General features: G+C 49.4%; 9 protein-coding genes and 1 non-coding gene across 10 annotated transcripts; 4 read left to right on the forward strand and 6 right to left on the reverse strand.

The window, feature by feature from the left end:
- Positions 1-167: 167 nt before the first annotated feature.
- VTN77DRAFT_762 (uncharacterized protein) lies at positions 168-685 on the reverse strand (the record flags this gene model as incomplete). The annotated part of the gene is made up of 2 exons (XM_069424028.1): positions 168-201; positions 264-685. 2 exons carry the CDS (start codon positions 683-685, stop codon positions 168-170), a joined length of 456 nt encoding a protein of 151 aa, XP_069273249.1.
- Positions 686-2,321: 1,636 nt separating this feature from the next.
- VTN77DRAFT_763 (uncharacterized protein) lies at positions 2,322-3,056 on the reverse strand (the record flags this gene model as incomplete). Its single annotated transcript, XM_069424039.1, has 1 exon — positions 2,322-3,056. The coding sequence occupies one exon, from the start codon at positions 3,054-3,056 to the stop codon at positions 2,322-2,324; it is 735 nt and encodes a 244-aa protein (XP_069273250.1).
- A 260-nt stretch (positions 3,057-3,316) lies between these two features.
- VTN77DRAFT_764 (uncharacterized protein) lies at positions 3,317-3,680 on the reverse strand (the record flags this gene model as incomplete). Its single annotated transcript, XM_069424050.1, has 2 exons — positions 3,317-3,623; positions 3,676-3,680. 2 exons carry the CDS (start codon positions 3,678-3,680, stop codon positions 3,317-3,319), a joined length of 312 nt encoding a protein of 103 aa, XP_069273251.1.
- Positions 3,681-4,453: 773 nt separating this feature from the next.
- On the reverse strand, positions 4,454-6,111 carry VTN77DRAFT_765 (uncharacterized protein; the record flags this gene model as incomplete). Its single annotated transcript, XM_069424061.1, has 4 exons — positions 4,454-5,542; positions 5,611-5,834; positions 5,905-5,954; positions 6,026-6,111. 4 exons carry the CDS (start codon positions 6,109-6,111, stop codon positions 4,454-4,456), a joined length of 1,449 nt encoding a protein of 482 aa, XP_069273252.1.
- Positions 6,112-6,612: 501 nt separating this feature from the next.
- Positions 6,613-12,950, forward strand: VTN77DRAFT_766 (uncharacterized protein; the record flags this gene model as incomplete). Its single annotated transcript, XM_069424072.1, has 6 exons — positions 6,613-8,349; positions 8,414-8,598; positions 8,672-10,980; positions 11,036-11,405; positions 11,460-12,533; positions 12,602-12,950. 6 exons carry the CDS (start codon positions 6,613-6,615, stop codon positions 12,948-12,950), a joined length of 6,024 nt encoding a protein of 2,007 aa, XP_069273253.1.
- A 434-nt stretch (positions 12,951-13,384) lies between these two features.
- VTN77DRAFT_767 (uncharacterized protein) lies at positions 13,385-14,234 on the reverse strand (the record flags this gene model as incomplete). The annotated part of the gene is made up of 3 exons (XM_069424083.1): positions 13,385-13,520; positions 13,574-14,055; positions 14,139-14,234. The coding sequence occupies 3 exons, from the start codon at positions 14,232-14,234 to the stop codon at positions 13,385-13,387; spliced, it is 714 nt and encodes a 237-aa protein (XP_069273254.1).
- Positions 14,235-14,534: 300 nt separating this feature from the next.
- Positions 14,535-16,245, forward strand: VTN77DRAFT_768 (uncharacterized protein; the record flags this gene model as incomplete). Its single annotated transcript, XM_069424094.1, has 5 exons — positions 14,535-14,793; positions 14,868-14,877; positions 14,929-15,049; positions 15,140-16,167; positions 16,224-16,245. 5 exons carry the CDS (start codon positions 14,535-14,537, stop codon positions 16,243-16,245), a joined length of 1,440 nt encoding a protein of 479 aa, XP_069273255.1.
- Positions 16,246-18,205: 1,960 nt separating this feature from the next.
- Positions 18,206-18,587, forward strand: VTN77DRAFT_769 (uncharacterized protein; the record flags this gene model as incomplete). Its single annotated transcript, XM_069424105.1, has 2 exons — positions 18,206-18,385; positions 18,465-18,587. The coding sequence occupies 2 exons, from the start codon at positions 18,206-18,208 to the stop codon at positions 18,585-18,587; spliced, it is 303 nt and encodes a 100-aa protein (XP_069273256.1).
- Positions 18,588-23,581: 4,994 nt separating this feature from the next.
- On the forward strand, positions 23,582-24,067 carry VTN77DRAFT_770 (uncharacterized protein; the record flags this gene model as incomplete). Its single annotated transcript, XM_069424117.1, has 1 exon — positions 23,582-24,067. One exon carries the CDS (start codon positions 23,582-23,584, stop codon positions 24,065-24,067), a length of 486 nt encoding a protein of 161 aa, XP_069273257.1.
- A 673-nt stretch (positions 24,068-24,740) lies between these two features.
- VTN77DRAFT_t140 lies at positions 24,741-24,870 on the reverse strand. The gene has a single exon. It is a non-coding gene; the product is annotated as a tRNA-Arg (tRNA).
- Positions 24,871-25,176: the final 306 nt, after the last annotated feature.

Consider the following 25,176-nt stretch of genomic DNA (forward strand, 5'->3'; position numbering starts at 1 on the left):
AGACGCAGAAAGAAAATAAAATTGCCCTCAAGAATCCGAAAATGAAGAGAACCAAGAGCAGAGACGATTCATAGGCTTTCCAGAAGAATCATAGGCTCAGTGGCTGCAATGGCTGCAATGGAGCCTCCTTACGAGAACCACGCGAATTCATGCTGTGATTCGCATTCTTATTTCTTCGGGTACTTGTTCTGGAGGAACCATCTGCCGCAGAAAGCATTGTTAGTCGGGATAAGTGACAAGTGGTCATGTCTGGGGCGACCTACTTGCTGACGAAGTAATCCGCTGCAGCGAAAAGGCCAACAGCTCCTGTCCAGAGACCAACAACTTTCCAGGAAAGTTTCCCCTCAGCGTGCTTGCGGTACGCGGCAAATCCCAGCCCCGTGCTGACCGCACTGATCAAGAAGGCATTCCCAATGAAAACGGGGTTATCCGCGTTACGAAGGACGCTCCTGCCTGTTGCCTTGACTTTCTCCTTCTTGCTCTCTCCTTTGATTCCAGCTTGCTCCTTTGCTATTTGCTCGTCAGCGTCACGCTGGAGTCTTTCGGCTTGTATGGTTGTCTTCGCAGGTTGGTTCTCGAAGTTGGAACGCACGGATTGGATATGCGGCGAGCCAACCCCGACCAGCGAGGCGGTACTTTCGGTCTGTCTCTCTACTTGCGGTTGTGGCGGGGCACGACTTGTCATGAAAAGTTATCCATACGTGTTAGTCAAAAGTATCTAGACGACCGTGACGAACTTACGCCTGTGTGATTGCAAGTCAGTGATTGATGTCAGTTTTCAAATAAGCGAAAATTACCTCTTCCGGGGACTGCTTTGCCCCCTTGGCAGCAGCTGCAGCGTACGACATAGTAGAATCGGTTCGGCTTTGAGAGGTGGTGAAAGGATAGGATAGAAGCTGTGAGACTGATAGTTGTCGAACGCGGATCTCGTCAAGGTTTAGTTGCTACTTTGAGCTCCAGGGCAGGACTTACATGAATGAAGGGTTGGAGCAAGTAGCGATGGGGATGATCAAGCACGGTCGGGTGATACAGTCTACTTATGATGCCGCGACAGAGCATGTGCCGGAGCTGCCTTGGTCGAGTCACCATCGAGGTACATACATCACGTCATAGATCTGGCTTGGGTGGAGCGGGCACGTGTCAGAGTGCCCAGATGACGACTGTCAGGTTTGCTGTCCAATCAGAGATCCGGCACATGATTTAATATGCCAGGCCGATCAACAATGTGGGCCAGTCCGATGGTATACTCCAAGACTTACTGACAGTAGTCCAAGTATATTCCGGAAACAGATCCACAGCACATGATTTTTCTCAGAGACTCCAGATAGTCAGTCGCACTTTCCGATTCCAAAATCGTTCTGTATACCAGGTATTTTCATCTAAACACCTTTCCAACGTCACGGTCAATGCATTTCCCAATTTGGCAACTTAGATATCCAGTTCATGATTTAAGGTCATTCTTGTTAATGGCGGTAGCATTTGTCCACTGGAGTCAAGATATCAATCAGCTGGGGTCTAAGTTGACCAAGCCAATCAATCATACAGTCGCAACCCCACAAAGTCCGCCCCATACGGCTGGACTCCGTCATCCCCTCCCTCATTCCCTATCACCACCGTGTTTTCCCCGTTTCTCCATCTATCAACTAACACGCCAAAGTTCGCGCTGTCCCACCAGCCATCGCCAGGTCCGAAGAGTTCGCTGTGCCTCCCAGAAAGAGGCACCTCGATCCTCGTCGGTGGTGAGCCGTTGACTGAAATCGTCATGTTGCGAGAATTGCTGCCCGTAGTCCACGAGGTCGAAAAGGCAATGTCGTTGTTGATGTAGTCAATCTCGAGGTATTTCGCTGCAGTAGTAGCAGTAGTACTATCACCACTGCTCGACACCACCGTGGCGGGGATCGTGATGCTTGCATTCCCTGTGGGACTAATGTAGCCGATTTTGGACCCGACAGGCTGGCAGAATCCTGCACCACATGTCTCGGGTCTAGCAGATCCCGAAATCGTAAACGATGTGCAGGGGTAGTATGTCCCTGATGGTGCAGTGATATTTATCGAACTAATAACTGGAGAGGGCGAGATCGTTATCGTGTTTGACGGACCTGCTGAAAGCGAGATATTGACTGAGATTTGGCTTGCAGACGGTAGCACCTCGGCAGACGTCTTGAATCCACTGGGGCTGGTTTGGATTGTTATCTCGCTTGGCTGGGGTGATCCGCGAACAAACTCGACAGCTAACTGGTACTGGTTGCTGGTTGTTTCTGCATAGATGTTTTCGAAAGTCGTCGATTGCCTGCACAGCGGTCAGTTTCCTTTTTCTTCTTTCAGAAATGCCCAAAGACTGACCCATCTGAAGTTGCAAAAATATCAGCAGGATACCTCCCTGCCTCTGTTGTTCCCTCTAGTTCCACCAGCATCGTTCCATGGGCTGCGACGTTCGCACTGTACGACGTACGGACGTTCAAGGCTACGCTTTCGTCCCAGATGTTCCGCAGTGTCTGCGCATGTTGAAGACCTACGACAGGAAGATCCAGGCTCAAACTTCTCGATTCATCTGCCCAATTGATCAATGCAACCACTGTCTTCCCTCCCGATATAGGCCCGCTCCACACTTCAAAGCCCTCTTCAGTCCATCTCCTCTTGAAACTGGCACTGACACCAAGCGGGTCTTGATTGTAGCCAATGACATCCTTCTGCTTCAAAATTCGGAGTGAAGACTCACTGATGGTTGTCAGCGTGTCATTCAACGCCGCCCCAATGGTCAGGGGACTTTTCAGGATCGCCCAAAGGGAGAAATGCGTTTGCTCCTCCGGCGTCGTAAACACGTCGTTCCCCACTTCGAGCATATCAAGGTCTGGCCAGTGGCCCGGTCCCGCGAAAGAAGTCTGCGGCACGGCTTGGTTCAGGATCCTGAAGATCGTCCGCCAGGCAGGGATTATGTCATTGGAGATCCGCCAGGTGTTGCCCAGAGCGGGGGCCCAGAGCGCAGGGAAGTCGACGCCCCAGTCACAGATTTGGAAAAGGATTTTCCGATCCACACTGGCGAGCGCCTTGGTCATGTTTGCGTATCGGAGCGATGGAGAGGTGCTTGGTGTATAGTCCGCATCTGGATACCCAGCAGCTGCATCAGAATAGCAGTTATCGTCTGAAAGAGGATCAGTATCGAGAGTGAGAGAGGGAGATAGGCGATATGACACCGCTTACATTTCAACGCATCCGCTTTCCAGGCAGCAAAAGCCTCTGCATCCTGTTGCTCATGGACTTGATTCGAATTAACAGACGTAGTCCAACGGTTCCATTCTGGGGTCAAAAAGCTCTTTCACATACACAAACTTCCTGCTTGCGCAGGGGGCCCTCCACAAGTCTTAATCCCAGCATCCTGATACACGCCAAAGAGAAGCCCCAGATCGTGAATGTACTGTCCGAGCGCCGGAAATCCACTCGGAAACAGCGTCTCATTCCAGGTCAGGGAGCCATTGGGGAGTCTATCCGGGACTGTCCAGCCGCAGTCGGTTGTGACATATCGATATCCAAGGGTATCGAGGCCAAAGTCTACAAGAGCCTTTGCGTTCGATTGGATGATGGATTCGTTCGGGGAACAGGAGTAGTGGTTGTAGGAGTTCCATCTTTAAAGATTTTAGCAGCAATATTTAGTATAGCAAAAGTCTGAAGACTTACCCCATTGGAGGTGTGATTGCCAGTCCATTGTCTAACCTAGGACTCAATCTTGTGGATTCCAGCGCATCACAGCTGGTAAATAGTAAATATGAAGAGAGCGTGCAGAGAAGACCAGGGCGTCTCATCTTGGCATGAAACATGCAGGGTAAGTACAGGGATAGCAAGATGATGGACCACGCTACATATTCCAGCAGAATTGACAGCCATTGTCGGTAAGGCACGTTTATAAAGTACTCCATAACATCTAGTCTCCTACCTCAAAACGATGAACAATGCGGGGAAGCGCGGAGAGAATTCCCCATGTGCCGGTGGGGATAATTACCCGGAACGGCATCTTTGATTGTTCACGATGGAGATCTTGTTCCTGAAAAGGCCCGCCACATCAGGAAGTGCCGGAGCGGTGACTCCTCTTCTCTTCTTCCGCAGATCGTGCGGATAAATGTATGTCAGGCTTGTAGAAAATAGGGAGTAGCCAACAAGGTGCATGCCATTGGAGGGAAATTTCCGGTGGGGGTTTATACTGAAGGCTGTTCCCCCCAGGTCAAGTTCCAACAGCAGGGACCATTTCATTGCAGCTCAGCTCTCATTGAATCGTTCATTATGTATATTAGAGAAAGACTAGATGAAATCAGATCTTTCTCAGGAATAAAGACAACAAAGGAAACTGAATTTTGGTACAGATTAAGACCAGGGTACGGATGACGGCCCAGTCCCCCCAGATAGTTAACTACATCCGACACCCATATTCCAAGCTTCCCCCAAGAACTACCTAAGTAGCTTACAACAAAAGCTCCAACGGGTTCTCCACAACCCTCTTCAGTTCCTTGATCCACTCAGCTCCAACAGCACCGTCAACAACCTTGTGGTCAAAGCTTCCAGTGACCACGATCTGGTCGTCCCATTCGACGGAGGTGCCTTCCTCCGTCTCCACGGGAACGGGCACCTTGCGGACGGTACCGACAGCGAGGATAGCAGCCTGAGGAGGGTTGATCACTGCCGTGAATCGTTCAACAGCAGGGTTCATTCCCAAGTTGCTGATCGTAAAGGTGCCACCCTGGTACTCCTCCGGCTTGAGCTTGTTGTCGCGGGCACGCTTGCCAAGGTCCTTGATCTGGTTCGAAATGCTGGCCAGACCGAGGTTCTGTACGTTCTTAACCACAGGTGTGATGAGACCGGAAGGAGTGGCGACGGCAACGCTGATGTCGACGGTCTTGTGCTGCCGAATGACGACCTGCCCGTTCTCCTCGCGCCAGCTGGAGTTGACAGCCGGCACCTTCTGGAGGGCAGCAGCACATGCCTTGACAAGGAAGTCGTTAACAGAGAGCTTGTACCTGCCCTCGGCGGACTCGTTGAGGGCCTGGCGAAGTTTCAGGAGCTTGGTCACGGACAGGGTGGCCGACACGAAGTAGTGAGGATTCTCCCGCATTGATTGCTGCAGGCGGTTGGCAATGGTCTTGCGCATCGACGTAAGGGGAAGATCTTCGTAGGCTGGGCCGGCGGCAGCAGACACACTGGGCTTGTACTTCTCAACATCCTCCTTGGTGATCTGGCCGCCTCGTCCCGTACCCTTGAGCTCCTTGATCGGTACACCCTTCTCCAGAGCCAAAGCCTTCGCAGCCGGGCTGATCTGAGGTTCCCGGTCAAGCGCCGGCTGCAGCCTCTCCCCAGTAACTTCTGGCTCCACGGCTTCGGGCTTGGCCTCGGTCTCTGCAGCAGCAGCAGGCTGCTTGGGGGCCTCGGCGCCAGCACCCTTGCCGTCCTCAACAGGTTTCTTAGCAGGCGCGGCCTTGTCTCCACCAGCGTCTTCCAGAGTGAAAGATTCGAACGGCGTAATATCCGTGCCCTCCTCTACCATAACGGCAATGGGCTATGGCGCACAAAGTCAGCTCACTAAGTCCTGTGCGCAATCGGCCAATCTGATGGGAAGAAACCCACGTTTCCAACTGACACATCCTTCTCACCAGCCTCCTTCAGGATCTTCGCTAGAACACCCTCCTCTTGGAATTCAAAGTCCATTTGCGCCTTATCGGTCTCGATCTCTACTAGCACCTCACCGGGACTGAGGGTGTCACCAGCCTTCTTGTGCCATGCTCCAATGTTTCCAGACGTCATCGTCGGAGACAATGCTGGCATGGTAATGATAGTGTGTGGAGGGTAGGCTAAGGATGAGGCATGTTAGGACCAGGAGTGCGAATTGGTAGCGAGGATGTGAGGAGATTGATAACGTACACTTGGAGGCATAGTAACGAGATAGGGCAGAAACCATAGGTAATTGGGGTCTGTGAGATCCCAGCCATAGTCAGCATTATCAAGTCAAACTCAATGCATTCGAAATCAGGGCGCTCTATACCGAACGGCATCTTTCAGCCTGTAGACGCTCTGAGGCCGCCTCAAGTACGAGGCGCCCTTGAGCAGCATGACGTTTGGAGTGCGCATCCTGACAGCAGAGGCGGGCAATGCCAGGTGCTACCAATGTCAAACAAAAGAAACCCCACGGCCCACAAAGGAGAAGAGAGAGTGGGAATACAGGCGCGACGAAGAGGATGGGCCTGAGATGGAGAGGAAGACAGTAATGTTGGGGGCAGTCCTGCAACTTTTCTAGTAGTGTTGAGCTCCCCGGTGAGAAGAACGGATCAACTCGGGCGCTCAACCCCGAACCGTACCTGGCTTACATAAGCGACCCCAGCCGTGCCCTTGCTACTGCGCTGCTGGCGACTCGCGGTGGCCGTATCGGGCCCGTGTCAGGTAGAAGACACGCTGCACGATTATTAGAGCGACAGCCCGTGGGCGGCGGAATTCCTGAACTGAACTATGCTCGCAAGAAGGCTCCCCCTTCTTTGATTCGCACCCTTCTCGCCCGCCTGTCTTCTTGAAATTCAATGCCGACACTCTCTCCCAGTGCCCGGCTCGAAATCCTCAGGCCGGAGTCGCGCATCAATGGCTGAAACGCAGCACGACGCCGCAGATGGCCCCGAGCGGACCTCTGCCGCCGCATCCCAGGCAGACATCACGGAGAACGGACAGACTGACGATGGATCGCCGCCACCGTTTAAAGCAGACAAGGATGGTTTGCCTGCCGAGACAGAATGGAAGGCAATAAAAACGGGGGAGGAGACGGAAACAGAGGAATCTCATGCGGGCAATGAGCAGACAGCAGAAGTGACCGGCTCTCCCGACGACGCTGCTGGTACCCCGAAACAAGAGAATGCGCCCAATTCGGAGACGACTCAGAGCGAGGACGTTCCAGAAGGCCCTCGTGATGATGTGACAGTCGAAGCAGGTCCGGACACTGCGAGGGAGTCCCACCAGCAAGAGACGCTAGGGGAGACGACCCAGGATGAGCCAGCACAGTCCTTGAGAATACGCTCGGATTCGAGATCTACCATCGCCACGCAAGCTACGCATCGATCGACCCCGATAAGTTCTACTGTGTTTGTGGTAACGGCCCTCGATACGATCTTGGCCTCCAAGGAAGCGCGGAGGAGCAAAGAACTGGAGGATGCGGCGAAGGAGGCTCTTGCGAACATCAAGCAATCCGAGCGGCAACCGCTGGACCCCGAAGTCATTTTTCGCCCTCTTCAGCTGGCAACTAGGACCTTTAGCATACCGCTCCAGGTAACCGCGCTGGACTGTATCGGCAAACTGATTACATACTCCTATTTTGCTTTCCCATCCAGCCGGCCATCCACTACCCGGGCAAACGAACCTGCAGCGGAACAGGAGCTTCCTTTAATTGAACGTGCGATAGAGACAATCTGTGACTGTTTCGAAAACGAGGCGACACCGGCCGAGATCCAACAGCAGATCGTCAAGTCTCTCTTGGCAGCTGTCCTCAATGACAAGATAGTCGTGCATGGAGCTGGTCTGTTGAAAGCTGTTCGCCAGATCTACAACATATTCATTTATTCGAAATCGAGCCAGAATCAGCAAATCGCTCAGGGTTCGCTTACGCAGATGGTTGGCACTGTCTTTGATCGAGTCCGCATGAGGCTTGACTTAAAAGAGGCCCGCATGAGAGACGCGGAAGCTCACCATGACGCCTCCCCAGATGCAGTGACCATTGACCCGGCGGATGGATCTCAGATTACGGAGCCAGAAGGGTCTTCTGAAGCTGCTGCGACCGCCATCTCCGATCAGCCGGTGACCAAAGAGCCCACAGAGAAGCTTACACTGCAAAGCTTCGAATCTAGTAAAGATGATACCATGGTCAATGACAATGCACCGACGATGGTGACCCGCGCGAAACCCTCCAACCAGCCTGCTACCGGCCCCACAGACGACAGAGAAGATGCCGATGGACCAGCAGAGGATGAAGTGGATGAAATCTATGTCAAGGATGCTTTTCTGGTTTTCAGGGCTTTGTGCAAGCTAAGCCACAAGGTCCTCACCCATGATCAACAACAAGACATCAAGTCTCAAAATATGCGGTCCAAATTGCTATCACTGCATCTGATCCATTATCTGATCAACAACCACACCGCCGTTTTCACTTCGCCTCTTGCCACAATTAAAAACACCACCAATCCTTCGGAGTCGATGACGCTTTTGCACGCTATCCGGCCTCATCTCTGCCTTAGCCTCAGCCGGAATGGCTCCAGCTCAATTCCAAGGGTGTTCGAAGTGTGTTGCGAGATTTTCTGGCTCATGTTCAAGCATATGAGAGTGATGTTGAAGGTCAGTAGCTTATCACTCCCATCAGGCCCGGCCCACTTTGATATCTATCTAACTGTGCCATCAGAAAGAACTGGAGGTCTTCTTTAAAGAGATATACCTCGCCATACTCGAGAGACGCAATTCGCCCGCCTTTCAGAAGCAGTACTTTCTGGAAATCCTCGGGAGACTGTCAACTGATCCTCGAGCGTTGGTTGAGATGTATCTCAATTACGACTGCGATCGGACTGCACTAGAGAATATTTTCCAGGGGTATGTACACCGACACGATTTGCGCATGTAATATTAATTGTCGCTGGATGGAGTGATGCTTACATATGTATAGTGTGATCGAACAACTTTCCCGATTCTCCAGCATTCCCGCCCCCGTTACGGTAGCCCAGCAACAGCTGTATCAGGAGCATCGTACGCGAGCGTCTAACGCGACTGAGTGGCACCAACGCGGTACACTTCCGCCCTCTCTTACAACCACGGGCGTGACCAATAACCCTGCGCCGACCTTGCAAAGCGTGCCTCCTGAGTATGCAATGAAACAACAAGCACTTGAGTGCTTGGTGGAGATATTGCGGTCGCTGGATAATTGGTCCTCTCAGCGCTTGACAAATTCTGCCATCACCACCCGTGAGGATCTGTCGCGGAAGTCAGCCGAGAACTCAAGAGAGTCGTTGGAAACACCAGCACTTGCTGCTGCTGCTGCTCCATCGCCCAGGTTTGAAGGTACAGATGGCGGAACTGGTCGATCCACACCGGTGGCCGAGGATGACCCCAATGAGATCGAGAAGGTCAAACAGAGAAAAACCGCCCTGATCAATGCTGTCCAGCAATTCAACTTTAAGCCAAAACGCGGAATCAAGCTCTTGCTTCAGGAAGGGTTCATCCGATCTGACTCCCCCAAAGATATTGCTACCTTTTTGCTCCGGAATGATCGTCTAGACAAAGCCATGATAGGGGAATATCTTGGTGAAGGAGATCCGGAAAACATTGCCATCATGCATGCATTCGTGGATTTAATGGACTTCTCCAACCGTCCGTTTGTTGATGCTCTCCGTCAATTCCTCCAGAGCTTTCGGTTGCCCGGGGAGGCTCAGAAGATCGACCGTTTTATGCTGAAATTTGCCCAGCGCTACGTTGCCGGGAATCCCGATGCCTTTGCCAATGCAGACACGGCATATGTACTGGCATATTCGGTCATCATGCTGAATACCGATCAGCACAGTAGCAAGCTTAAAGGGCGCCGAATGACGAAGGAGGATTTTATCAAAAACAATCGGGGCATCAACGACAACCAGGATCTGCCTGACGAATATCTTGGGGCTATATTCGATGAGATCGCCAATAATGAAATCGTTCTTGATACCGAAAGAGAGCATGCTGCGAGCCTCGGCATTCAGACTTCCGCTCCTGCCGGCTTCGCATCCAGAGCTAGTCAGGTACTGGCCACGGTTGGGAGAGATACCCAGGGCGAAAAATATGCTCAAGCGTCCGAGGAAATGGCCAACAAGACGGAGCAACTGTATAGAAGCCTAATACGAGCTCAGCGCAAGACAGCCGTGAGGGAAGCGCTCTCACGGTTTATTCCTGCAACGTCGGTACGGCATGTTGGCTCCATGTTCAATGTGACGTGGATGTCTTTCCTCTCTGGCCTGTCAGCCCCGGTTCAAGATACGCAAAATCTGGAGACGGTAAAACTCTGCATGGATGGCATGAAGCTGGCGATCCACATTTCTTGTGCGTTTGACCTGGAAACCCCACGAGTGGCATTTGTGACGGCGCTGGCCAAGTTCACGAACCTCGGAAACCTGAGAGAAATGACTGCCAAGAACGTTGAGGCATTAAAGACATTGCTAGAAGTGGCCCTCTCCGAGGGTAACAATCTCCACGGTTCTTGGAGGGAGATTCTCACGTGCGTCAGCCAGCTCGATCGATTCCAGTTGTTGAGCGATGGTGTCGACGAAGGAGCACTGCCTGATGTGTCGAGAGCACGGATTGTCACTCCATCATCCGTTGAGCCCTCTCGCAAGTCGATGCAGGCTTCCAGACGCCCACGGCCACGATCTGCGAACGGTTCCTTGTCTTTCCGACCAGAGGTCGCAATGGAGAGCCGCTCCACGGAAATGGTACGCGGTGTAGACCGGATTTTCACAAACACTGCGAATCTTTCCGAAGAGGCCATTGTGGATTTCGTTCGAGCCCTTAGCGAGGTGAGCTGGCAGGAGATCCAGTCCTCTGGACAAAGCGAATCTCCTCGCACGTACAGTCTTCAGAAAGTTGTGGAAATTAGCTATTACAACATGACGCGAGTCCGAATCGAGTGGTCCAAGATCTGGGAAGTACTGGGAGAACACTTCAACCAGGTTGGCTGTCATACCAACACAACTGTTGTGTTTTTCGCACTGGACTCTCTACGTCAACTCTCCATGCGTTTCATGGAAATTGAGGAGCTTCCAGGATTCAAATTCCAAAAAGACTTTCTGAAGCCCTTTGAACACATCATGGCCAACAGCAACACTGTCACTGTGAAGGACATGGTTCTTCGATGTCTCATTCAGATGATTCAAGCTCGTGGCGATAATATTCGGTCCGGTTGGAAAACGATGTTTGGGGTCTTCACTGTTGCTGCTCGAGAGCCTTATGGTAAGTGTATCGCTCGTATCGCTCTCTGTGCGTCATGGCCCTAACAAAGCAACAGAGGGTATCGTCAACATGGCCTTTGAACATGTCACCCAAATATATAACACTCGATTTGGGACTGTTATCAGTCAAGGAGCATTTGCCGATCTAATTGTCTGTCTGACGGAATTCTCGAAAAACACCAAGTTCCAAAAGAAATCATTGCAAGCTTTAGAGACATTGAAGTCGGCAATTACAAGAATGCTCAAGACCCCCGAGTGTCCGCTTTCGCACAGACACACGCCCCATGGGAGCGTGTCCGAGGACACCGGATCAAATCTTGCCGGTCAGCCTGGTCACCACACTATGGAGGAGCAGTTCTGGTACCCGATTTTGATTGCCTTCCAGGACGTGCTCATGACCGGTGATGACCTCGAAGTTCGTTCACGGTATGATGCCTGTACATCGCCAAAACATGGGAAGAGATGCTAACTAGAGTCAAGAGCACTTACCTACCTTTTTGAGACGCTTATCCGGTACGGTGGTGATTTCCCGCCCGAGTTCTGGGATGTTCTCTGGAGACAGTTGTTGTACCCAATTTTCGTCGTTCTTCAATCTAAATCCGAGATGTCAAAAGTGCCGAACCACGAAGAACTCTCCGTCTGGTTGTCCACAACGATGATCCAAGCATTAAGGAACATGATCACGCTATTCACCCATTACTTCGATTCCTTGCAATATATGCTTGATCGCTTCTTGGAGCTGTTGACACTGTGCATCTGTCAGGAGAACGACACCATCGCTCGGATTGGCAGCAACTGCCTACAACAGCTGATTCTGCAGAATGTGACAAAGTTCTCGCAGGAGCACTGGACGAAGATAGTGGGCGCGTTTGTGGAGCTTTTCAGCAGAACAACCGCATACGAGTTATTCACTGCCGCTGCCTCTGCGCCTCCGAAGACTCCGGATGCTCCGAAATCTAATGGGGAGTCGACAACCAATGACGCTGCATCTACGGAAGCATCTGAAGCTATTTCAGAGGAAGATACGGCCAGCGCTACAACGTCAAAGGTGAATGGCACTCAAGATGGAGCTGCAGAGAACGGGGATGCAGGCGATGTTCAAACTCAGTCTGAAACCACCCAGAATGCTCAAGCTACCGAACTCGAGGATTATCGTCCGCAGGCGGATGGACAACAGCAGCCAGCCGCAGTGACCTTGGCACGACGCCGATTTTTCAACCGCATCATTACCAACTGCGTCCTTCAATTGCTGATGATTGAGACGGTTCATGAGCTCTTTTCGAATGACAATGTCTACGCGGAGATTCCAAGCAACGAGCTCTTGCGTCTAATGGGTCTGTTGAAGAAGAGCTATCAGTTTGCGAAGAAGTTCAATGAAAACAAGGAACTTCGAATGCAACTTTGGCGACAAGGGTTTATGAAACAGCCTCCTAATTTGCTAAAACAAGAAAGCGGAAGTGCTGCTACTTACGTCAATATCCTCTTCCGAATGTACCATGATGACCGAGAAGAGAGGAAAAGTAGCCGTGCGGAAACCGAGGCTGCACTTATCCCGTAAGTCCAATCCCTGAACAAGTACTTTCTGGTCGTAGCAACGGTGGTTTCTGACAACTCTCTTATAGGCTCTGCGCAGATATCATACGAAGCTATGTTCGCCTAGATGAGGAGACCCAACATCGGAATATTGTGGCTTGGCGACCCGTGGTGGTCGATGTGATCGAAGGATACACCAACTTCCCGACGGAAAGCTTTTCACAACATCTCGAAACATTCTATCCACTGGCTGTCGATTTGCTGAGTCGTGACCTCAATTCCGAAATCCGTCTCGCGCTCCAATCCTTGCTTCGGAGGGTTGGCGAGGTCAGACTTGGCCTGCCTCCCCAGACACCGCTTGAAATACCCCCCAGCCCAAGAAGCCCCATATCCCAGCAATTTCTCAGCCCAGACCGCAGGCCCAGTCGTGGTCGTTGAACATACAGCACCATTATCTACCTCCTTAAAACTCTTAACGCGTTGATTCCGTGTTTGTATTCTTGGATTCTGTCTTTTTTTTTTGTTCTTTTATTTCCTAGGAGATCTTCTATTCCTGTTTCTTTTGAATGAACGATGACTGTAGAGAGGGCGGTGATTCTGCGGCCTGCCCTTTTTCATTTTTGTGTGTGTTTTATCTCTGCATTTTTCTGTGCGCCCGGCGTTCTTAACCCCTCTGCAGATTCCCCGTGTTGTGATATAGCCAGGGAACATTACCTAGATACACTTCAGCAGTTGGAGACGCATGGGACGACTCCTGCTATTGTTCATATATAACTTTGGTATCGCTCATGATGAATTTCTTCCGAATACCAAGACGTACTGTCAACCAAAGAGGTGTCGCCCAATCTCAGGTGTCATCTGGAAAGATTGGACTAGGAACCCTGCTGGCGAACTTGTTCCAGACTAGGCACTTGCCCAGACTCGTAGAATCTTAATAGAGCATCCATGTCTCCCTCAGTCATTTCCACGAGGTCTTCCAGACTCCACGACTCGCAAACGTCTGACATCCTACGCGAAGTAATCAGCCTGATTCGTTTGGGATAGACAGTATCCCGGCTTACCATTTCATCCTCTTTGGTCCTTCACTGGCATTGGGTGCGATTTCTCTCAGCTTTCTCCGTAACCTGCCTACCTTCTCAATGGCCGCACCCGTATTATTCGGCAGCGTCTCGGCGATCTTCTTGCGCACAATGCTGGCCAGCTTCGGACCGTTGCCATTGGTGCTCACCATTACCTGCAATGGCCCGTCACGGTGCACACTGCCAAAGTAGAAATCGCACTCGGAGGGCACATCTGCAATATTGGCTGGAATCCGGCGCTCTTTGCACAGCTTCCATATTTGTGACGAGGCAGCGGGATCATCGATTGCGCAGAGCACCATGTCTGCATTGTCAAGGTCGTGTGGCTCAAAGTTGCGATCGATGTGCGAGACCTGCTTCTGGGCAACACGAAAAGCGACTTCGTCGTTCAGTCCAGACCTTGGACAGACGACAGTCACTTTGGCATCGGCATTCAGGGCATGGAGGATACGGCCTGCAGCGACCTATATCTCTCTTTTCGTTAGTAGGAGCAAAGTGGGGGAATCTGGATAAAATATATTTCTATGCTAGCTAGCGCCAACCTTACCTCACCACCACCCACGACGAGAACATTCTTATCCTTAACTTGCCATGCGACAATGAGAGATCCTCCTCCCTGGACTTCAGGAAATCTCTGAGACATGTCGATGGCAAGAGGAGGAACCGTCAGTTGCCTTCTTGTCTGCGCGGGGCTCTCCGCATCGAATCTACAGAGCAGATCGTATCGTTTGCGGTTCCAGCCCGGCGGTCCTTCCTTGGCTCCGGCGGTCGGCACGTGCCAAAGCGGGCTCACTGTGCCACTTTTTTTTTTGCACTTTTCTTTTCTCGTCACAACAAAATGTCATTGCAGGTTCTGAACAGCGTCAACCAGAATTTGTCTGTTCTGGATACTTTCCCCCCATGAACCAAGGCCTGGGCGACACTTCAATTCCCTGAGACCATCATGCGCGGTGTTCAGATCTTCTCGGGGACTTCCCACCCCGCCCTCGCTGAAGCCATCTGCGAGCGGCTGGGCACTGTCCCAGCAAAAGCAGAACTCCGGAAGTTTAGCAATGGAGAGACCTGTGTCAACATCGGCGTGTCTGTACGAAATCAGGATGTTTACATAGTCCAAAGTGGAAGTAGCAAGATCAACGACAGTCTCATGGAGCTTCTGATCATGATCTCTGCATGCAAGGGTGGTTCTGCGAAGTCGATCACAGGTATGTTTCTGTTAGCTGATTTGCAACCTTGTGTGATTTTCGGTCGGAGACTGACTGGAAGTGTGACTCTGCAGCCGTCATGCCGTATGTGTCCTCTTTCAACTGAGCAACTACAGTCATACTGACTTCGTCGAGATATTTCCCATATTCTCGCCAGTCAAAAAAGAAGACTCATCGTGGGGCTATCACTGCCAGGATGATTGCTAACCTCCTTAACATTGCTGGAGTAAACCATGTGATTACATTGGATCTGCATGTATGTATTACCCCAGTCTGCGACTTGTCCGCTGGCGTTCCCACATTGAGGTCATGTTTGGACGAGCCTCTGATCCGGGTTGCTTGACAGGCATCCCAAATGCAAGGATTCTTCGGCACCCCAGTTGACAACCTTTTTGCGGAACCGTTGATCGCTCGCTGGATTCGGGTCAATGTGCCTGGCTGGAAAGATGCAGTGGTTGTCAGCAAGAACGCAGGTGGCACTAAACGAGTCACCTCATTAGCGGACACCCTGAAGCTCAATTTTGGCATTGTAACAACCGACAGGCGAAGGCCGAAGGTCAATGTGACCACGACTGACAGCACAATATTCTTCGACTCCGTTGAGAAAGATGATGTTCGAGACCGTCTAAGAGACGACCGACTGGTTCCGGAAGCATCTGAAGTTGCTGTTCAGGACCAGCTTCTCTCCACGTCAGCTGATATATTGCGTCCGGAAACCCCACCTGCCGCCCGTCGGCCGTCAGAATTGGAAGCAGTTGAATCCACCACTGATGGACGAGCACGCGATGTGATTACCGGACGTCTGGTGCAGGGACACCTTGTGGATGACGACTACCCTTCCCCTGCACTGTCTTCTGTGTCGACCACGGTCCCAACGTTGGGTACAGAAAACAGTCTCGAGCGCCATGAGAACAATGTCGATCCTATGTCAGCTTCCGTTGTCTCTGGTACCTCGTCACTGCAACCCGATCATCTTCTGGGGGGCGCGTATGATGCAGCCGAGTCGGACGATGATGAGGCGCAAGCTCTCCGCAGCAATGAGGAAGAGAAAACCATTACTCTAGTCGGAGATGTGAAAGATAAGACGGTCTTCATTATTGATGACATGATCGACCGGAGTAGTTCCTGGATCGCCGCCGCAGAAACCGTCGTGAAGAAAGGCGGTGCGAAGAAGGTATACTGCATTGCTACGCATGGACTCTTCGGGGACGATTCGCTGGAGCGAATGGAGGCATGCGAGGCTATTGACCATATCGTTGTCACCAATTCTTTCCCTATTCCCATTGAAAAGGTCCGACGGTCCAAGAAATTGGTCATCATCGACGTCGCGACTTTGCTGTCGGAGAGCATTAGGCGTCACCACTACGGCGAGAGGTAGGTTATGCAGTCCTTCTCTAAATCTGACGAGCCGGAACTGACATTAATTCTAGCATTTCGGCACTTTTCAATTGATTGACTAGCGGCATTCACTGGTGCGGTTCAATGAAATTTAAGTAATGACTATGTGCTATGACTAGGTATGAGAAGACGAGTCACCTGTTTTGTATGGTTTGAGGGTTGATCTTCCCAGTTGCATTCTGAGTTTGAGGGCTGGGTTGTGCTGGACAGACTCTAGTCCCTGCAAGCTAATGGAGAGATCCTGCATGTGAAAATCCCGTGTATTTTCAACCGATGCTCCAATCTGTTAGAAGACGAGCACTCAAACACACTACGACCCCTGAGTAGGAAAGGCATCCTGCTCTCTGCTCTTGTCCCTGCTGGGGTCTCATTCGGGGGCCCGAAGGACCATATATGCAGAGACTATGATCTACTGTACATCAATTCGCGGCAAAATGCAGAATCCCTAAACCCCAGACCACGCCCCTTTCACCGCAGAAGCATCTTCCTGGTTCATCTCCACACCCAACGATGCAGGACCACTGAGGGTCTCTGCAAGGACATCTGGTTTGATCAGAGCTCGTCTCTGATCGCATCAACAAGGATTGTCCTTAACGGAGCGTTGGCAGAACAGACTTGGGAAGTCGGGATATCCTTGTACGAGGATGTCACGATTTCCCGCCACGAGGATTGAAGGCATTGCTTTCAAGAGCCTAATCATTGGCTTCGCGGCCACCGGTCGATGGAAGTGATGCAAGAGAACATCTCGGACAAAAGGGCTGTGACACATCGGATATGTCGATCAAATTCTAAGGCAGACGGGTAAGAACCTAGCTACCTACTCTACTCTACCTAACCGGCCTCCGAATCCCGACTTGACAAGAATCGGAATTGCACCTTAAGTTGGGCCGGTCCTAGTAGAGTTCTAGAACTTGAATAAAATTGATTTTATACTTCAACGTAAAACGGCGTCTCCGAAAGTATAACTAGTGATATAGTTACTCAGAACTAGATTGCAACTCTAGTCATTCTGGACGTATGCACGTCTCTGATTTTTCTTTTCTCTTGGTTCATTTTTTTTTCCTGATTCGATTCCGGGCTGACATCGTTGTTACCATGCATCATCCCCTCCGTATTGATATAGACTAACTAGACGTACGAAGTACTGCTGCGTACGATGTCAGGTGACTACACAACAACAGCCCAAGACTAGGCTTTGCATCCAGTCTGTTGATCGATATCACATCACTGCTAGTCGGTCACAGATGATGATAAGCATTGGATAAAAGTATGGGGAAATAATGGGTATCTGCAGAAATTCTTCAAGGCTCGAGATACCAGCATGATGGTTGTCATACTCATCCCCATCCAGTGTACACTATCTTTGACATACGTGCAGGGCATGCTACAAATCCTGCCCAGCAGATGCTGAATCCTGGTGTTCGGGTCCTGTTCCGTGCCAGGTACTACAACCACTGCACGAGGGCACATCAGGTAATTTATCCTGACGACAGAGGCAGCAAGTCACAACAAGAATGTCTGGTCTGGACCCATCCCCGCACTGGAGGTTGGCCTTCATCCACATCCCAATTCTTGGCAGCTATTTTACTTTATTCTTATTTCCTTTCTTTATTTTTTTTTCTAGACGAGCAGTATCCAGCATCAATTTAGCGTCCAGTATCCACCGTTAGTCTGTATTATAGATGGCTGATGATGCTTATATCCCACCAGCTTGGTTGCTGAGCCTATTTGAGCCGCATTTGTTTATAATTAGCATCAGCAGTTAGTTAGCCCTCTGACCACAGTTAGACTGTCAAACGGGCGTAGTTTTCTAGACTTAATCCTGACTGCCGGTAGCTACATGCCTGCATCACATGGAATATTGCATTGGCTTTGAGCGGTGTTGGTCATGGTCACGAGTTGGCTGCCTCACGACTGTACTGTACCTTCCCTAGCGGTCCCGAAAGAAAATGGAGACAGGCATTATTACTGCATCACGATTGAGATTTGCCATCGCATCCCTCCGTCGCACGACATGACTTCGTTATCTTCGACGATCGTCGTTTCGGTTTGCTTCGACCAGGCCACTTTGTCGATTGCCGAGACCGTGTACGGAGTGCTCTACGCGTCGAATATTCGATCGGGTTCTGGGCGGAGTTACTCTTCGAAGTCGACCGTCAGAGCGCAGGGGCGGGAGGTTCTGATCCATCATCACGTAATAATGAAGCAGCAAGAGATTCAGAAGATGCAGTTTCTACTCCGTATGGAGAACGAAGAGATCTAATAGAGTCCAGTCAAAACAGGCATTTCAGCGGTGTGAATACGTGCCTCATTGGCAGGAACATCATCAGTCCCCACTGCAGTATATCTGCGAAGCGCTGGTGATGCTTTGGAAAGACCTCCAACGACTGGACTGATAGGAGTATTCTATGAGATCCGCTGTGTCGAGGAAAACGCATGTGGGCCACGCGGTATGATGCCATCTGCCGGACCACTGCGCGCTTTCTTTCCCTTTCCATTTTCTTTTTCGGGCTAATTTAATTTGGAATTTGTCGACTCTGCAGATCACCAGGCCCGTTTGTACTTTGTCCAAACCCGGCTGTCGGGATGGGATTGGCATGCCTTCTGGAACCTTGCACCTCAGGGATCTTCACTGGACTAAACATGTCCCGTAAATAGTCCTCCTTTTTGGCAGGACTAACTACCTCAAAGGAACGATGAGTGTGATCTGTCTTAGCGGGACGATATCGGACCAACCCCGTCGTCCTGCAGTTTGGACTCATTATTATGGCATCCCAGAAATTCCGGCCATTTCGGTCCGGGAGGCCATTACGATTCTAGGACCTCGCTAACGAAACACCCTGGGCTTGGCTGGGAGTCCGTAGGCTCGCGCTAAAGATTGGTGAAGCCAAAGCATCGGGAATGCGGGCGGGGGGTGGATGAGCTTGATCTGCTCCCGAGGACGTGATTAGTGGTCATGAATGGGCCTAATCCAAGCCCTACCTGCGCTGGCGTATGAGGTGGGGAGGTTGGCTGCAGGATCGCAGTTGGCGTCTGCAGCTCAGACAGGCCTTTCGGACATTGCTTAAGTTATATTAACAAAAACTAATTAGACCGTCCTCCAATCGGCACCGTACCACCAGGGAAAAGAAGAGACACTGGAAACAAAGATTATTGAAACCTTTGGAGCGGACTCATCATTCGTCCCTCGACTCATCATCGCCCCGAGGTCCTGGAAACATGCCTAGTCGGTGCTTTGCTCGTCCGGAACCGCATCCCCGGAAACTTTGGCTGTTGCATTTGCGTCTTGCGGCCTCTTGCAGCCAAGTGGCTGTGACCGCTGACGTCTTTCCGGAATCCGGCAATATTCCTACGACTCAATGATGACCATGATTGACCCACGGCCAGGACTAATACTTTCCGTAAGCAAGTCATGGTCTGAACTCCTTGAAACTAGTCTGGTGGGTGGAGCGAATTGAATCCATTCTTCAGCAGGACCCAAGGACCGAGAACACGGTGCGACACTCAACCGCAGTGTAAATAAAACCATTATGATTCCTCCTGGCCTCAAGGGGGCTCTCCACGCCTGCTTTCAGACCCGACTGGAGCAATACAGGAACACAAACACACTGCAGTCAACACCGCAAGAGCTCGGACTGATGGATCTGTAGTTTCTCGGCATCAACTTGATCCACCGCGGTTACTTGCTTCAGACACGAAGCTCAATTGACTGTCATCTATCCAGCAAGAAACACCCGTCTTCCTCAGAGTCCAGACAGTCTGGACCGCCTTCAGATCGGCAAACGGGGGGGAGAGGAGATTGTTATAAATCACTCCTTTCCCTCCTCTCCACTCGATGGTGACATGACGATAGTCCAGCTTGGTGCGAAGATCTCAATCGTTCGAAAATAGGTAAGCTGGCCGTCATCTTGGAGACTTCATTTTTCCTTCACAGCTGTTGTTGAGCATACCTCAAGTTTCAGGCTGCTGATAACACGATCGTATAGAAGTATACCTACACGTCCATCCAAAGGTCATTCACCGCTCTACCACAAGGTATGGTGGCCGCCTTCCTTTTTCGATGCTGCAATTCCTTGGATATTATTCCCGCCGCTTCCTTACTTTCCCTTGCCTCATTTCTGCTTTCATTTCATTTCTTTTGCACCATTGACGACTGCTTATGACGAGCAATTCCAATTGTTCATCAAACAAAGTTAAATGACTCTACCTGACACAGATTGACTGAGAATTGTCCATTGCAGGAAATCAATCCAAAAACATCCGTCAACATGGCCAATCAATGCTCCGGGCATGTGTTCGCCATCGTGCAAGGCACCAACGGCAACATTCTCACCTGGCGCTGCTCCGACTGCAACGGCGGCCCGTTCGTGGCGATCTGGCGCTGTAAGATCTGCGGCCACAATCGCTGCAATCAGTGTTACACCGCCAAGGCCTAAAAATGGCGGAAGGAACCTTGTGAGTGTGCCCATCCCCATTGGTGAACGTGGGAAGTCATACGAAGGACAGACCTCGTGATAATCCCACCTTTCGAGCTACTTTGCGCGAGCTGCAGGAATCCCTTTCAGTCTGCGAGTTACTGACGGCGTGGTGCTAGACCGCTTGTATCCACTCGTGACAACTTGGAAACGCCTCTTCATCCTGTTTCGTCGCGGGGAATCCCTGTTGGTTCCTGCAGGCTGAGGCTGCAGCCCCTAAGACGATTTTCAGAACCCCTGTCAACCTTGCATGGCTTCCAACGACCAATCCATTTCAACTTTCGAGAGAACGATTGAACGAATCCATCCACATGCATCCAGACACGTTAATGACCGCCATAGACTTCGGAGTTATTTCTTCTCGGACTTCCTTTTTGGGCGTCTTTCAACGGTCCTACAGTTTCGCAGGGCAATCGATGTCGCCTCTCTCGTCTCTTCGGATGCTCTTTTAGTCATACGGCAAACAAACTTTTTTACGGCCATACGCAATTTAATCAGCCTGTGTTTCTGCTGGAGAAGCTGGTAATACGTGGAGAGCGAGGAGGTCGGCTGATTTTGTGATGAGGGAAAAAGTTCTCATCTTCTGCAAGGCGGTTTTATTTTATTATCTATTTCCTTTGTCAAGGATTGTTCTTTTGTCTCTCGGGACCGTTTCTTTCAGGCAGCACATGGCGGGGGGTTTTTTTTTTGTTTCTCTCAGGGGCGGAAGGTTATTCTCAAAAAGGTTAGATACAGTGACTGATTTAGGTACTGGGCCATGAAATTATTCGTTTTCCATTTTCCATTCCTGGGTGGGATGGTGTTTTTCTTTCTTTCGAATTACCGGGATTGCTCTATCGCGTCTATCTCGTCTCTAGTTTTTCTTTCATCTGTCTCGGCGGTACTTCGGTCATACTATTATTATCTCTTCCACCTACAGGAGAAAACCCGCTTTTTGACCTGTCTCTGCCTGTTTTCCCTCTTATTCTCTTTTCCTTTGTAACGGAACAAGGCCGCCCCGAACGCTGACTCCTACGAGTACATACGCAGATACCTGTCTGCATTTACCTGATCTAGCCTGACTACGTAACGTCCAAGGGCTGCTAGGGAGGTACCTAGGTCTGCTAGCCTGCTAGGTACCTAACTAGGCATGCACTGTGCCCAAAAGAGCTATATGCATATCCCTTTAAGCATGTGACTCCTAACCCAATCGGCTTAGGTTGACGGCAACGTTCCCTGCAGGTTCCCTAGATAGGTACAGTCCTGACTCCTAAGGTAGGAGTAGGTACCTGGTAGGTAGGCCTGCAGCAGAGTAGCTAGCTCGATTAAACCATACCAAGAGAAATTAAAGTCATGGGATCTACACCTCGGTATCACTATCACCTGGGGGCTCTACGTCGGTGTAACCAAGCCAAGAAACAGACAGTACGGCACTAGAAGTTCTTCTTTGAGAAGATTATGGACTAGTCAAAGATTATGTAATGTACTAGGAATTCTGGACAATGGCAGTACTGCATATACTGATTAAGATACAGATACTTGGGATATGATGTATCTATCTATGTTGATTGTCTAGCATGGCTCTCCAAAAGAAGACGCTGTGTATGACATCATCCAGTTGAATCTAACCAACTAAACTAATCCGTCTTGGCAGCCAGCCCTATCCACCTGCATTTCCAAGTTCCTTGCTCTGCTTCAAACCGTCGACGTGCTAACCGCGCGCGCGCATCGATGATTCACCCAACTTGAGTTTTAGTGCATCGACCTTGCAGTAGAGATGGGAAATTTTTCAAGATTTTGCTTGAAATGTAATTACAGCGAATTTCAGGCCATTTTTTTTTGAAATATGTAATTACAAGTGATTAGTTATTATGTTCATTCTTAGCCAATAAAATAACATGGCATAAAACATAACAATTTTCTCCACTTTTAGCGCCAAAGTGCTAAAAATTTCCGAAAATAAAATCCATTTTTCTAATTACTGAAAAAAGAGCCCTTTTTTATGAAATTGAAATTATATTATGCATCCCTATTTCCAAGGTATTGGCAGTGAGTGGCTGCCAGCATTTTCAGTTAGAAAACAGAAAACCCTTTATTTTAATGCTTAAATGCTTGTCAAATGCACCTTTGTTTCACAACATTTACTTCACTATTTGCAGAGGCTTGAGGTGCAGGTGGCAACCTACCTGTGAAAGGTTTCAGTGATGCTTACAAAAACAAATGGATGATTACTATACCATTTATGCCACTGGTCCCCTTCTTCAGCCTCTTCAAGATTTGAATCTATTATTTGTTGAAACTGTGGTTTCAACAATGCACGAGGAGCTTCTCACATATGATTTTGATGGCACCGAGTTTCTAGTAGAGAAGAGCCAAGAGACTAAGGAGTAGAGGCTGCACCGCGAGCAGATCAATGCAAACTGGTGCGAGCCACTTCGCAGGTACAACATTTTAAAGGTCCATGGTTTCAACCTCCTTGATCTGTTTTTCTACTCTATCTGGAATAAGGCTACATCAGGCTAGCCTCTCTCTCCACTTCATGCTCCTTGAATGTCATGAAGACTCAAACCATCATAGATCAACCTAGTGGTTTGATTGAAAATATAAATATCCTTAGTCAAATTAATTATATAGCAATCTTTTATTATCTTTTATAAAAGATTAAGATGCTCCATAGTCGGCAATATGGCAAATATCTCAATCTGTGGGAGAACAACAATTTGTTGTCCCATCTATCCCAGTTCTTAACATCAAAAATGCTGACCATTTGTGCATTAAGAGAAATACCTTTGGCCGAGTAAGCCCATACTGCGCTACACATTTAGTGAAAGCTTTCGCTGACTCTTTCAAGTCTCCTCACGCTTCCAGATGCATCATCAATTGAGGCGCCAGGTATCTACATGCACATCCTCTAGGGAAAGTCTAAACACAATTCAATGCAATTTTACTTATATATTGGTCAGAGTATCAATGTCAAGAGACAAATTGAGGATCACTTAAATCCCTACTATCGGTACAAACATCCTAGCTTACACTACCATGTCTGGGGGCAAAGGGAAACAATGGAATCAAAATTTGTCTTGCTTGCTCACGGTACTAAAGTTAAGACCATTTCGAATATTGAACTCAACATTATTGAGTTGTGGTGCTGCTTAATTTTCCAGACATTACCACCAAGTCTTCTGAAATACTTGCCCCCAGATATCCCTGTTGTCCGCGATGAATATCATTTGAATATTGCCCATCCTCTTTGGCAAGGATTTATAGAGAATTCTATGGAGATACTAGAAACTAAGTTGAATATTTGGGATTTCATCCAAGCATGCTCCCCAGAGGTTGCAGCTTATTATAGATCTCTGAGGAAAGCATGGCATGAACTTCAGTATTCAAAGAACCCTATTCTTAGAGAGTATTACTCTTAGGCTTATAAAAAGGGTTAGGAGAATGGAAGTAAGATAAAAACAGAAAGGACAATAAAGTTGATTCTAGATGGGACCATGTTTGTTATAAAGAAACATGCGGCGCTCAGACTATCCAGATTGGATGGTTTACGCTTCAGATATGGAAACAGATTATGGTACTGTCAGCTGGTTCTGAAATTTTTATCCAAGCCTTCATTAGTGAGAAGCCTATAAGCTATTGCTATACAAGACTGGCATTGAGTAAAGATCCTGCTAGTCGACTAGCATTCAGAATCTCAGGTGAGACAAGAAATGGCAAGCTTTTTAGCATGTGGCTTAGAACAGATGGTGAGCAGACAGTGTATTAGATGAATACACTGATGGACATGCTGCAGAGTATACAAGAAGAAATTCACATCAAACTCCCTAGAAGATAGCTAATAAGGGAGGTTAGAAGAGATCGACAGCATGTAGAATACACTGCAGCTAAGAAAAGACTTGAACAAAATAGTCCAGATAAAACAGGTAAAGAGAACTATTAAAGGGAAAGGGGGAAGTAGCATACTAGGACCGTTTTAGTTTGATGTCAAGTGTATTTGCGTGAATGGAACAGTGAGATTGCGAATAATGTACTGAGTTCTTTGGGAAGTCGTGGATGTAGGTAAAAGTAAAAAAATTATGTTCAAAAGAATGTCGACCGCGACGCGACTCGAACGCGCAACCTACGTACAGGTCCTTAGCAACCAGCTGCTTGGTTTACAAGAATTGGAGTGTATTTACCTTCAGAGCCGAAATCTGACGCCCTACCATTGGGCCACGCGGCCTGTTGCTAAAACAGGCAGAATTCTGAATATACAAAGCGGAGAAAATACAATATGAAGTTACCTCATTAATTCCCTTTTATATAGTCTCTTTCCATGGTTTTTGTAAGATTTGGGTTAGACTGACATGCTGCTTTCACTGATTGGCAAGGGTGGCATCATTAACGTAATCCACCACCGAGCTGGTCAGTCCTCGGCCAAGAGTTGCAGCCCAACGCGACCGAAAATCTTGAAGATTATTGCAACAAAATCTATTATATTTTCCTATATAAAAGAAAAGGCACTATTTATTAGGACATTTAAGCCGAT

Source organism: Rasamsonia byssochlamydoides (assembly GCF_041956645.1).
Source record: "Rasamsonia byssochlamydoides strain NRRL 3658 unplaced genomic scaffold VTN77scaffold_109, whole genome shotgun sequence".
NCBI lineage: Eukaryota > Fungi > Ascomycota > Eurotiomycetes > Eurotiales > Trichocomaceae > Rasamsonia > Rasamsonia byssochlamydoides.